At 47.2% G+C, this 14,315-nt stretch overlaps 1 protein-coding gene across 1 annotated transcript; it reads left to right on the top strand.

The window, feature by feature from the left end:
* The first annotated feature begins 8,215 nt into the window (after window positions 1-8,215).
* Window positions 8,216-14,083, top strand: abhd8a (abhydrolase domain containing 8a). The gene is made up of 4 exons (XM_056293706.1): window positions 8,216-9,030; window positions 9,185-9,355; window positions 13,381-13,597; window positions 13,871-14,083. Exons 1-4 carry the CDS (start codon window positions 8,216-8,218, stop codon window positions 14,081-14,083), a joined length of 1,416 nt encoding a protein of 471 aa, XP_056149681.1.
* The last annotated feature ends 232 nt before the right edge of the window (window positions 14,084-14,315 follow it).

Below are 14,315 nucleotides of genomic sequence, written 5' to 3'. Positions count from 1 at the left end.
CCCACACCTAGAGAGGGATGGTGTGGGTAAAGTAGATGTATCCCTCACTGATGTCTCCGACCTGGCTCACTTGTATGAAGACAAGTGTGCCAAAGCACCTCAGGATTCGCGTATGGTCATTCAGGCGACACAGAGGATTCAGGCTTTCAGTGACTTGTTCTATGCTCCTGTTCTTGTCAACCAGAGTGTGCAGCTTAATGGCATGTTGGATACTGGCTCTATGTCATGCAGTATCAGTGAAAATGCAGTAGAGAAGCTCCGCTCTGGGGGTGTTTTACCTGAGAAGCAGCAGCCTGAAGAGAACATTGTCTTGATTGGCTGCGGTGGTCTGGAGACTAGGCCTGATGGTTTTTATGACCTCAACATGCAGCTTTATGGTGTTTCCTTTGTCATACCCACTCTGGTCGTGCCCGGTCAGCATGATGATCTGATAGTCGGCACAAACGTCATTAAACATGTGGCCCATGTACTCAAGAGTGGTACGGAGTACTGGGACATCGCGTCCAGACAGGAACATCCGTCTAGTCCTGACGTTGAACAGTTCTTGTCCATGTTCACGAATGTAGAGCGCTGGAGGGGTGGTGCAGTTCCTGAGAAGATAGGTACTGTTAAGCTCACCCAGGCCGTGACACTCTTACCGAGGCACGAGCACTTAGTCTGGGGCAGACTTCCTGCTAAGGTGCCTATGTCAGCTGGAAGCACTGTTGTTGTGGAGCCGACAGACTCCAAGGCCATGCCACGCAGTGTCCTCGTAGGTCGACTTGTCACACCGCTCTGGGGTGATAGGTGGGTACCCATGACTGTTGTCAATCCATCTGACAAAGCCATCACACTGAAAAGGAACTGCAAGTTGGCTGATGTGTTTCCATGCTTGGCGATTGAGGACTTTAATGTTTTCCAGGGACTGCAATCAGTTGCAGGGAGGCATGAGTCCAACGCCACAGATAGTGCCTGTCCCCCTGTCCAGCCGGCTAGGAGTTTGTCAGAGCTCGGACTCAGTGACATTGACCTCAGCTCCTGTCAGGTTAGTGAGGCATGCAAGTCCCAGCTCACTCAGCTGCTCACCGAGTACCATGACATCTTCTCCAGGGACTCTCTGGACTGTGGCGAGGTCACAGGATACACACATCGCATCCATCTGGTGGATGAGCGCCCCTTTCGCTTGCCCTACAGGAGGGTTCCCCCAGCCCACTATCAGAAGTTGAGACAGGTTCTCACTGATATGGAGGAGAAAGGGATTATCCGGAAGTCCTCGAGCGCATACGCTTCACTGCTGGTTATGGTATGGAAGAAGGATGGCGGGCTTCGGATCTGCACTGATTTCAGATGGCTGAATGCTCGGACCTTGAAAGACGCTCATCCCTTGCCACACCAGTCGGACTGTCTTGCCGCGCTGGGTGGTAACTGCCTCTTTAGTACGATGGACCTCACCTCTGGCTTCTTCAACATCCCAATGCATGAAGATGACAAGAAGTACACTGCTTTCACGACTCCCCTTGGGTTGCATGAATACAATCGCATGCCACAGGGCCTTTGTAATAGCCCTGCAGCCTTCATGAGAATGATGATTGGGATCTTTGGGGATCTGAACTTCACGAAGCTTTTGTGCTATCTTGATGATCTTCTTGTCTTCGCGCCATCAGAGGTTGAGGCTCTGTCGAGGCTCCGCACTGTGTTTCAGAGGTTGAGGGAGAACAACTTGAAACTGGCTCCGAAGAAGTGTCATCTGCTGCAGAAGCGGGTGCGGTTTTTGGGCCACGTGGTTGATGGCGGAGGTGTGTCTGTCGATCCCTCCAAAGTAGAGGTCATCTCCAACATGACAGTGCAGGATCTCATGGAAGGTGATGGGTGCACGCCTTCTGTCCGTAGGATCAAATCTTTCCTTGGTATGGTATTTTACTACCAGCATTTCCTCACGAACTGCTCCTCCGTGGCTAAGCCCCTGTTCGCCCTTACAGCTGGACAAAAGAGGAGGGGGAGGTCGGCTAAGGATAAGAAGCCCCATGGCAGCTTCCGTAAGCTTACCTCCGCAGACTGGACGGTGGAATGTGGGGAAGCATTTGATCTGTTGAAGACGATGTTACTGGAGTGTGTGGTGCTTGCCCATCCAGACTTTGAGGTGCCTTTCATTTTGTCGGTCGATGCGTCTTTGGACGGACTCGGCGCGGTGCTGTCTCAAGTGCCCCGAGGAGAGTCCAAGGCCAGACCTGTTGGTTTTGCAAGCAAGTCCCTCAGTGCCTCACAGCGGAAGTATCCAGCTCATAGACTGGAGTTCATGGCGCTGAAGTGGAGTGTTTGTGAAAAGTTCAGCCACTGGCTGAAGGGTCAAAGCTTCACCGTTTGGACAGATAATAATCCGCTGACTTATCTCCTAACGAAGCCGAAGCTTGACGCGTGTGAGATCCGCTGGGTGTCTAAGTTGGCGTCTTACACCTTCGATCTCAAACACCTGCCAAAAAAAAAAAACGTGGTGGCGGATGCATTGAGTCACGACCCTTTTTCCAAGCCCGTCAGTCAGAGGCTACTTAGGGAGCCCTACCCGGCCCTTGTTCAGGAAGCCGACGGGGTTGAGGGGGACTCTGTGCAGGATGTTTTCAGACTCAGTTGCCAGTCCCAAACACTGAGTAGTGCGCGATCTGAGTTTGCTTGTGATGCAGCTGAGGTCAGGGCTTTTTGTCAAGCCAAATGTGACTGGCCTGATGCATCAGTATTCACAGCACTCAGTTTGGTCCAGCACGTTCAGCATCTGTCGGGTGGTCAGGATACACTGCCAATGTTATCCACCGAGGAGCTCAGGTTGAGTCAGGAGCAGGACCCCTGCATCTCCAAGGTGTTGCCCTTTGTCGCTGTTCGGAAGCGGCCATCGAGGCGTGAGAGGCATGGTGCTGACCAGAAGGTCCTCAGGCTGTTGAAACAGTGGGAGAAGTTGGAAGTCAATGATGGTGTCTTGTACAGGGTGACAAAGGACCCAGTGTCCAAGCAGAGGAGGTCTCAGTATGTTTTACCTCTGAGTCTGAAAGACAAGGCACTGTCTGGCATCCACGATCACGCTGGTCATCAGGGCCAGGACCGTACCCTCTCTCTTGCAAGGCAGCGTTTTTATTGGCCTGACATGGAGAGGGATATCAGAGCATATGTCAGATGCTGTCGGAGATGTGTGTTTGGGAAGACCCCAGAGCCAGTTGCTTGCGCGCCCCTGGAGAGCATTAAAACTTCCGCACCGATGCAGCTTGTGTGTATGGATTTCTGGTCCGCTGAGGACAGTAAGCAGCGGTCAGTCGATGTCTTAGTGGTTACTGACCACTTCACTAAGCTTGCTCACGCGTTCCCCTGCACCAATCAGACAGCGAAGCAGGTCGCCAAGAAACTCTGGGATCATGTATTCTGTGTTTACGGGTTTCCGGAGAGAATACATTCTGACCAGGGCACAAACTTTGAGAGCAACCTGATTGCAGAGCTTCTCAAGTTGGCGGGTGTAGCGAAGTCCCACACGACGGCCTACCATCCTATGGGTAATGGCGGGACAGAGCGTTTTAATCGCACGATGGGGAATATGCTCCGTTCCCTTCCGCTTCAGCAGAAGCAACAGTGGCCTCAGCAGATCCATTCTCTCACGCTCGCGTACAATGCCACTGTTCACGAGACCACGGGTTATGCACCTTTCTTCCTGATGTATGGGCGTGTCCCAAGACTGCCGGTGGATGTTATGTTCAGGCAGGTTTTGCATGATCCTCACGTTGTTGACTATGACTCTTATGCTCAGTCTCTGCTTTCCTGTCTAAGGAGTGCAATGGAGATCGCTCAGAAGCACTCCACGGCTGAGCAGCAGCATCAGGCGCGACAGTACAACAGACATGCCAAGGGCACTGTCCTGTCTGTCGGGGATCGTGTTTTGGTTGCGAACCAGAGTGAGCGAGGGAAGAGAAAGTTGGCTGACAAATGGGAGAACGGAGTGTACACGGTTGTCGGTGTCAACCCCAATATCCACGTCTACAAGATTCAGGATGCAGAGGGGCACACCAGAGTGGTGCACAGGAACCGTTTGTTGGAGGTCAACTTCTTGCCCCTTCCTGAGTTAGATCAGGGTGAGGAGTCCAGTACAACCAGTCAGTTGCTTGACTGCGCAGAGTCCGATGAGGAGGACAGTGCAGATGGCCTGACGGTCTCAGGGGATGCAGTGGGGCTAGCAGTCTCATCACTTGGAGACTCGCCTAGATCTGAGTGGGCAGAAGCGGAAGAGTTCATTCCGTCTAGTCTGGTAGTCAGTCCTGTGGGGGCCACTGCTCAGACTCCACCCAACACACACGCACCACACAACACACATGCACCACACATAGAGGCATCACACTCACTCGATGTTGGTGTTATATCTCACACTGATTCGCACACAGAAGCACCACACTCACTCGATACAGATGTTGCAGCTCACACTGTCTCACGCACACAAGTAGAGAGCGATGGTCGGGTTAGGACACGTACAGGGAGGGTGGTGAGGTCAGTGAACAGGTTAATAGAATCTATGGCTCAGATGCCATTTCTACGGAGTGTGAGGGTTTGAACTTTGATGGAGGTTGGAGTCATTCAAACTAGTTTAATGTGAGTTATTAGGTGTCTATCAGACAGGGTTGTTTTGGGCCAAGTGCATGGTGTGGCGTATCAGGCGTCACATTGATCTAAGGGAATTCTGAGACTTGATCAACCTCATTATTTTCTGGACCTCGTAACCGAGGTAGCTCCTAAGTTGACTGGAGGACTAGGTCCTTCTTTTCACTTGTGCCAGTAGTCAGTGATGGGCTTTTCCTTTCCTCTTTCTCTTTTTATCCTGCTGTCAGGATGTTGGTGAATTTCAGGAGGGGTGAATGTAACCAGGTTAAAATTAATGTTTTTATTTTATTTTGTTTGAGTATGAAATATCACCAAATCCTGTCTGTGTGCTGTTATTTGTGTTTACTACATTTTATTTTGTCATTATTTACTTTTATGTGTTTTACAACGACCGTCATATACGTGTACTGTCGCTTTAAGAGAGAGGTCTTATCGGTACACGGAAGACGGAACGCGGGAGAGGCCATTTTTGTTTTGTGGGAGGAGTCTCAAGCAGCAATCGAGCCGAGCCACACGTGTTTCTTACCGTGGGACAGTTTTGCTGGTTGATGAGAACATAACCTTGAGTATCCCTGTAAGAAGATACTGTAAGCTGTGGGATAAAATACTTGTTTATCCTTTCTTACATCGGAGTCCCGTGGACGGTTTCTCCTTCCAACGCACACGAGTGGAGTCCGGGCAGTGGTTGAACTTCGACCCCCACGTCCGTAAGAAACACCGCTCCCGCTGGAGGACTGGACGGTTGTCGAAGGGTTTGAATCCAAAATAAATGGCAAGGTGGGCCAAATAGAGTCCTGTGTGTCCCCGCTCCTTCCTTGATCATGATGATGATGATGAGAGACTGAGGGCCCCCCACAACACCTGGGGCCCCACACAACTAGACCACAACGCAGAGCTACTGATGAGAGTGACGGGCATGCAGCAGGCTGACCAGCATAGAACAGCATAGGACTGCCCCCGTTACACGCACCTGTCATGAAACTGTATAGAGAGTTCAGTGTCTCGAAAAAAGTGCTGACGTGTCCCGACACTTTCGATGCGGTGCAAAGAACTAAATTAAGACGGTGGGAATTACATTGGACGTATACCGCGTCTGGAAAAGTGCGTTTTAAAATAACATGCACACCCCCTCTGTTCCCTGACATTACGGAAGCCCCGTCAAAGCTTAAACCCACGCACAGAGAGGGATCAAGTTCCGGTGGTTGCAGCACTTCTAAAATCTTCTCAGATATCGCGTTTGCACTCATATCACCGGTGTCTACAAATCCAATTGCTCTTTCTTTTATTTTCCCTGCATGAATGTACCTAATACACACAGCGACCAGTTCACGCTTTGACATATCCTTATATTCGTCCGCTAATATGGCATAGTAGGTGGCGGGTGATTCACGCAGCTCATCTTTTATCTTGCGCAACAGTAATGAGGCAGCAGATTCTGGCAATTCGTTCTGAATTTTTGCACTCATGAGCGTTGCATTTTTAGGCATTTGTTGAAGGCGACTTTGAATTTCTGGGTCGTATTTGGAAATGAATTTAAACAATTCTAAAAAATTTCCCTTGTTTAGTGCTTCTGCTTCCTCGCTTTCTTTGTGTCCACGTAATGACAGTTCGTGTTTTGCACAGAACATAACAATGTCCAGAACCACCTTTACGTGATCACGATTTCTTTCCACAAATGAGCGGTCCATTGCCTCAGGGTTTAGTTGGTCTAGAACAGTCCCCCGACCTTGCAGGCTTGCTCTGTAACCCTCAAATTTACCAAGTGCAATACAATGGGGTTTGCCAGCCTGATGTTTCGAGCATGCCTGGCGGAGGTGCTTCCAATCTACAAACCCGCTTCGAAAAAACGTGTTTTCCATTTGGGGCTCGGGGAAATGCCTACACATTTTACAGAAAACAGCGTTTCTTGCTGAGCTGTATTCAAGCCACTTAAATTCTTCATACCACTTATGGGAAAAAGAACGTAATTTTCCTGAAATGTTGGTTGCGGGGAACACTAATTTAGGCTGCGAGGGTGGCTCATCCACAGCAGACAAATCTGACGGTGGCATGGTCAAGGGAATCGTCTCACCGTCGTCAGAGGGGGGAGGAGAAGCTGCCTGCAATGGAGAAGCTGTAGCCTCCTCTGTCGTTCTCTCCGGCGGTATCTCACTCTCATTGGGCGGCTCAGTCGGTGCTGGAGCAGGTGTGCTTTCCTCCTCCTCCATCCGTGGCTTTTTAAAAAAGCGGAATACTGAACTTTGTTTCGCCATTCCATAAGTTATGGCTAACTATTGGCTATTGGCTAGTTAGCAGCAGTGAAAAATACAGAGCGTGATGGTATGCGCGCTCAGATTTTGCAGTTCTACGTACGTAAAAGGGGCCGGCCTACGTGCTTGTAAGCCAGCGTGATTGGGTGGGCCTGGGCTTGAAATGGGTGGGCCTGTGACAGACCAGGCCCATCCGTGGTTACGCCCCTGCGGAAGAGTGGGGTAATTGGATGGGTACAATTGCGGAGAAAAAAGGGGGGGTGCACCCCTAATTAGGGGCAAATAGCATCTCGGTGCTCTGGTGCTGTTTGCACATATTTAAATTAGGTAAATTGGCGCCTTCTCTGCAAATGAGCCTCAGGGCAAAAAAAAAAAGGTCAAATTCACAAAAACCAGCACTAATAGCCCCACGCAGTTAGAATGAAAATATTAGCGTCTTCAGAGAGTTGGTGGTAACTGACGTCCAGACTTTCCAGTGATCATGATTGTAGCCAGGCGAAGGCATCGTCATGCCAGGCGTGCTCGTGAGCGGATATTTCGAAGGAGAATATCACTTTTTGATTTAACTGAGACCAAAATCATTTGCAGACACAGGTTGCCAGGTCAGACAGTTCTTGATGACATCAAGGATGACACTGAGCCTGCCTACTGTGTTCTTGGCACAAAGCCATCATTTGTACTTCGCCACATGGATAATTGCAATATGTTTTGTGAATCGGACCTTGAGACGGGGCATATAGCGGTAGCGAGTGATATGCAATTCATGGTGCTATTAGTGACCACAATCCATTCTTTGTGAATTCGCTTGTCAATACAGAGTGAGTCTTAGAAAAACAAGAGACATCCGCAGATCAAAACAGATGAAAGAGAAGGGGAAGTTATCAGATAATTAAAATAGTTATACTTACAATTAAGTTACGTTCTCTTTCAAATCAAACACCCCAAGATATGAGTGGAAAGTATTGTTCTTGCAACTGAATTTATAACTTTTTTTTTTACTCGAACGTAGCTTAACCATGTCATGTGATATGCTACTTCAGTACACTTTAACAATAAATATTAATGGGAGCACTACAGAAAATTGCAGATGAACATTTGATATCCAGGAATTCACATTATAGACACTACAACTGACTATCCCTGTAACAAATTGGCTACGATTTCCAATATTGACAATGCACGGTCCAGCCATATACTAGGTTTTGACCTAGTCTTGTTTTTAAGAAATCTGTGGTATGATTTTTTTTGTTTTTGTTTAATGTTACCTGTGCATTGACAAGACTTGTCTGTTAGTGCTTTGAACATGGAGGTTGTAGTTATTCGTAATCATCTCTAATTTGTTGTTTGTGCAGGGACGCACCATGCTGACCAGCATCACCGATGGGATACTGTGCTGCCTGACTGGAAAGGCCACCAGTCTTGTCTTGCCCTTGGAGTCCTCTGAGCCCTCTGATGGCTTTGAGTTTGTGGAGGTCAAGCCTGGGAGAGTCCTGCGGATGCGGCACATCATCCCTGAGCGCCACCCGGTACTATCAGAAGACCACCTGGCCGCGAAGAAGACTGATGGTGATGGCAACGTTGAGGATGCTAATAATGAGAGTATTTGTATCCCTGGAAGCATTGTTCACTGCAAGAGGAAGATCACGGTTTACCGCAACGGCCAGCTGGTGATTGAGAATTTGGGTGATGTTCTGCACTCTGAAATCCTGCAGTGCCAGGACGGAGACCTGGAGCCATGTAGCACCGTGGAGGTAGAGCTGGCTGACTACAAGGAGATGGCTTCATCTCCGGACCCCAACCCGGTTCCTCCCCCTGTTCCTCCTCCCCCTGGGGAACAGAAACCTGCTCCACCCCCTCGCCGTCGCCGCCGCAAGCCCAAGCGTACAGTAGTCATTGACTCAAAGAGGGAGATCTCTAGCTGCAAAGGCACACACTCAGATGTGGCATTGTTCTTCGTGCATGGTGTCGGAGGCTCCCTGGACATTTGGGGCAGCCAGTTGGACTTCTTCTCTCGGCTGGGCTATGAAGTAATTGCGCCTGACCTGGCAGGGCATGGAGCCAGCACTGCCCCACAGATCGCAGCCGCTTACACTTTTTATGCCCTGGCAGAGGACCTGCGTGCCATCTTTAAGAGATATGCTCGTAAACGCAACATTCTTATTGGTCACTCCTACGGGTGAGTTTCTACCTCACAGAAATGGAGGCTTCAATTTGAAGATTTTTTACATTAATTGTACTAATTGTATTTTGACCACAAAGATTTCATTATTTAACCCCAGTTTCTCCCCATTTGTTGACAAGATGTGCCTGTCCCATTATCTTGTTTCTAGGGTGTCATTTTGCACCTTCCTAGCCCATGAATATCCTGACCTAGTCCATAAGGTGGTGATGATCAATGGCGGTGGTCCCACAGCTCTGGAGCCCAGCCTCTGTTCTATCTTCCAGCTGCCTTCCTGTGTCCTTCACTGTCTATCCCCCTGTCTTGCTTGGAGCTTCCTCAAGTAAGTTACTTGACTGTAAAAAAATAAAAAATTCATATTACATAATATAAAGTACAGACAGCTGTTATAAGTCTATATAGAGAGTTATAAAGAATAGAGAAAGGGAGGGAGAGTGTGGGAGCCAAGTTACATTAATACATTTTAGTTAGATAAGTAAATGCAGTCTATATATGTAATTAGCTTACATAAATTGGGATAAATAAGTGATTTCATTGAATAGGTTAATTAACAGTAATTGTTAAAAGTCAGCTAATAATCATCTGATTTAATTCATGTTGATGTAAGCATGATGTTTTGTAAAAGGCAACACTGCATACACTTTCTGTTAGAATGGTGATTTAGGTTACTGTTGCAAGAAATAGGGCTCGTGGGCTTATGAAGGCACGTGGGCTTATGAAGGCAAACTCGAAAAAGATGCGTTTTTTTTTGTTGTTTTTTTTAGTTTTTTTTTTTAGTTGAGGCTCAAGTAACGACCAAGCCACATGGTTTTCCTACCAAGTACAGCTTGCTGTACTGTAGGAGAACTTAAATTTGACTATTCCTGTAAGTAAATACTACAAGCTGTGGAATAAAAATACTTGTTTTATCCTTTCTCACATCGGAGTCCTGTGGAAGTTTTTCCCCCATCAAGTTAATGCAACCCCCACATTCATAAGAAAACCTTTCTCCTCTTGGATGAATGGGCATTTGTTGAAGGGTTTGAAACCACAAAGAAAGAAGAATTACAGCTAATCCAAGATACGGTGGTTGTGAGTAAAATTCAATTATCAACTCTCCCTATATAAAGGTGCTATGTCTTTCCAAGTGTCAGCAAATGGACTAGCCCGATATCATTGTAAAAGGAGATATGCGGCATCTTACTGTTTAACCATGCTACTTTGTGGATAGTAATTATTAGACCCTGAATCGTTCCACATTAAGCCATTTTAAGCCAGTTTGCTCATAAAGAATGGAGCATGGAGTTGAAGATAGAGCTACAGTTGTGAAGCCAAGGGTGATGAAAGTCACAGCTAAAGGCAAAGGAGGAAATGGAGGAGTGCCGTTAGCTCACGGAAGGCCAAACTCATCATCATCAGCGGTCACTCGGGGTCGAGTATGACTGTCCTCCTTCTGGATCTTCATGTGGGCATAGAGGCCAATCCTGGAGCCGCATAATGGCAGAACACCTGCGCATGACAGCCTTTTACGTGGAGTGGCTGATGTACCTGCAGCCACCACACGGGCCTTGGCAGGGGGTGACCAGTGTCCAATGGCATGGAGAACCAAGACGATTGGGGACCACCCTCTGTTGCAGCCTTCATCCGCTGGAGACATCGTCTGCCAGTTCCACTGCCGAGGTCTTTGTTGGATCATGCTTCGCCTGGAACCTCTCCCTTGACCTAGCTGCCTTAGGTGACCTTACCAGGAGTCAAGCGCCAGCAGGCATAGCTCTTGGGATCATTGGTACATGCAAGCTTCTCCACCACGGTAAGGTGGCGATCCAGGAGATAAAAGGAAGGCCAAGCTAGCTAAGCTAACAGGTAAAATGAATCAGACACACCAATTCAGGGATGGCAACATGATCCAGCAAGAGCTGGTGTAGGTGCAGGTCTTTGTTCCAACCAAGCAGTTATACACCTGATTCTATTAGTCAACCAATAGTCTTTGCTAAGGACCTTGATTTGTAGACTCAAGTGTGTAACTGCTTGGTTTTAACGAAGACCAGCACCCACACTCACTCTTTCTGGATCATGTTGCTCATCCCTGGGCCAATTAATGGATGATGGTGATTATAATAGTTTAACAGTAATTCAAACCAAATTAATGGTGGAGTTCAACAGGCTGTTTGGGGAATTTTGTGAATTGCATAACAATGTTAAAGGGATACTTCAACAAATATCTGAAAATGAAATGAACAAAGATCAAGCTAACTGGTTCGAACCCAAGGCTGATTGATGCCTTTAGAGATTTTGCAGTGTGGCTAAGGCTTGGATAGATGAGACACATCTATGCATTGTAGAAGCTACAAAATGTAATGAAGAGGTGCAGCCATCAGACAGTGTATCCATGACATCTTTATCATTAAAGCATGGTTCCAAGGTAGCTTCTGTGCATTCTTCTTGTGCATCATCTTCTGCTTCATCTACTCATCTAAAGACCGAACTGGAGAGAGCTACATTGTTAGTCCAAGCATCCGCTCTAAAACGGTGACAAATTTTAGAGGAACAGGAAGCTAAACTAAAAAGAGAACGAAAGGAGCTAGAGATCGACTGCTTTAGTAGCATCTGATGCTAAAATTAAGATCTTGAATGAGTTTGAAGGGCTTTCTATCTCATCCAGAGCATCAATTCGTGATGGAATGAACACCTACTTGGGTTCAGACAAATGTATTGATTTGCTAGGTCACATGCAAGCAAAGTGTCCCTCGCTCACAAAAAGAGTGGTACAGCGTCTGGTCCTGCTGATGGTATCTCTGAACTGACAACGTCCCCACTAACAAAGCGGCCGGGGAAGGGGAAAAAGCCCACATTAAACAGGCCTTGGTTAAGCGTGGTTATCCTAACTGGGCATTTGTCAAAGCCAGGAAGGTGTCCGAAAGGTGCACCAGTCAATCAAAGAGAGGAGAAGGACAATAGCTGCCTAAGCGTAAACCAGCAGGAGTGTCGGAAAAGCTGAGATGCGTATTTTCCAAACACCGCATCTCGGTTACTTTCAAACCCCAAAACACGCTGTGCCAGAAGTTGGTCCACCCCAAGGATCGGGTCCCCTGCCACAAACAGAGCAATATAGTGTACGCTTTTAAGTGCCAGGAGGATTGCCATGACTTATACAGTGGGGAAACTAAACAGATGCTGGCCAAGAGAATGGCACAACACAGGAGAGCTAACACGTCAGGCCGGGACTCCACACTCTACACCCATCTTCAGCCCAGTGGCCACTATTTCAAGGATGAGAAGGTGAACAGGAAGTCAAAGAGACCGTCTATGTTAAGAGGGAACGACCATCCTTGAACGGGGGGGGGGGGGTTACCTAAGAGTTCATCTGTCGCCATCTTACAATGCTGTTATTGCAAACATTCCCAAATCCTCTGTGAGTAGTACACATGGCCATTGAAACTCTAGTTAATGGTGATACCCATATTTGCATATAAAACTGGTCTTTGGTTTCGGTCATTATGCAACTGTATTGTTTATAAGGGTGGGGCTATCTGCAGTCAGTTTAGACTGAAGAGGTCACTTAGTTGAGTGATGAAACGTATCTGTCAATAAAGGTTCTATCCAGATGAACTGATTCAACCTTTGATTCACCCTCACCTATGGTCATGAGCTTTGGGTAGTGACCCAAAGGGTAAGGTCGTGGATACAAGCAGCTGAAATGAGTTTTGTCCATAGGGTGTCTGGGCTCAGCCTTAGAGATAAGGTGAGGAGCTCGGTCATCCAGAGGGAGTTCGGAGTAGAGCCGCTGCTCCTTCATGTCGAAAGGAGCCAGTTGAGGTGGTTCGGGCATCTGATTAGGATGCCTCCTGGGCGCCTTCTTTTGGAGGTTTTCCAGGCATGTCCAACTGGGAGGAGACCCCGGGGTAGACCCAGAACTCGCTGGACGGACTACATGTCTAATCTGGCCTGGGAATGGCCTTGGGATCTCCCAGGAGGAGGACGAACCTTCTTGATCAGCTTATAATCATTTGATTTAATTCATGTCGACGTAAGCATGATGTTTTGTTTTTTTTTTTGGTTGAGTTGTGGCTCAAGTAACTGAGCCACATGGTTTTCTTATCATAGTACAATTTGCTGATTAGGATAACTTAACTTTGAATATTTCTATAAGTAGATACTACAAGCTGTGGAATACAAATACTTATTTTATCCTTTTTTACATCGGAGTCCTACGGAAGTTTTTCCTCATCAAGTTAATGTACATGAGTTAAGCCCAGGTAATCATTGAGCTGAACCCCCACAGAGCTATAACAATACTATGTAAAGTTATATACTTTATAGTTCTATACCGACACAGTATATAACCTACATCCTCTCCTTTAACTATAGAGCTGGATTCGCCCGACAAGGTACCAAAGAGAAGCAGCTGCTGAAGCAGGGCAATGCCTTTAATGTGTCTCCGTTCGTCCTGCGTGCCATGATGAGTGGACAGTATTGGCCTGAGGGAGATGAGGTCTACCATGCCGAGCTCACTGTGCCCATCCTTCTGGTGCATGGCATGTGTGACAAGTTTGTCCCCATGGACGAGGACCAGCGAATGGCAGAGGTACAACACCATATGTTGAGACAGGATGCATGAGTGCATGCAGTTTTGATTATAATGCATCCTGTACTAACATTTATTGGTAAAGTAAGTTGTTGACAGTACAAAGAGGCTTTAAAAAACCGAGAGGAGGCATTAAAATACTTAAATGTGGTTTATGGTTGCAGAATAGATGCATTACTTTATTACTTAATTTATTATTGTCATCTATCTTCTTTGTAGTACAGGTTCGTCAGTTGTTGTATTATACAATAACCATTCTTTTCCTGTTTCTAGATCCTCCTTTTTGCGTTCCTAAAAGTCATTGAGGAGGGAAGTCACATGGTCATGATGGAGTGTCCTGACACTGTCAATACCCTTTTGCATGAGTTCTTCCTATGGGAGCCTGACATGTCCAAAAAGGACTGTGCCAAAATAGACAGAGAGAAACCTCTTATTGTCAGTGACACTATTCAGACACTAAAAGTAAACAAGCCCTTGGTCAAATAACCAATAAAGGGACTTTTTTTTGTGTGATTGAACCAATCAGATGGCCTTCTTTGGCAGGTGGCATATGTTCTTAGGGCTGCTCCCAGGCTGAGAGCTGTTATAAACAGGGCCATGTCTTGTGGATGTGGGTGGCTGCTGGTGCACCAAGATCAAGCAGGACAAAAATAGGACTAGGGCACCGTGGCCAGTGGATAAAAAAGAATGGAAAGAACATTAGAATGAGTGGACCAGA

This window comes from Lampris incognitus, chromosome 14 (assembly GCF_029633865.1).
Source record: "Lampris incognitus isolate fLamInc1 chromosome 14, fLamInc1.hap2, whole genome shotgun sequence".
In the NCBI taxonomy this organism is placed as follows: Eukaryota; Metazoa; Chordata; class Actinopteri; order Lampriformes; family Lampridae; genus Lampris; species Lampris incognitus.
Note: the sequence above shows the minus strand (reverse complement) of the source record. Positions and strands in the feature narration are given on the sequence as shown.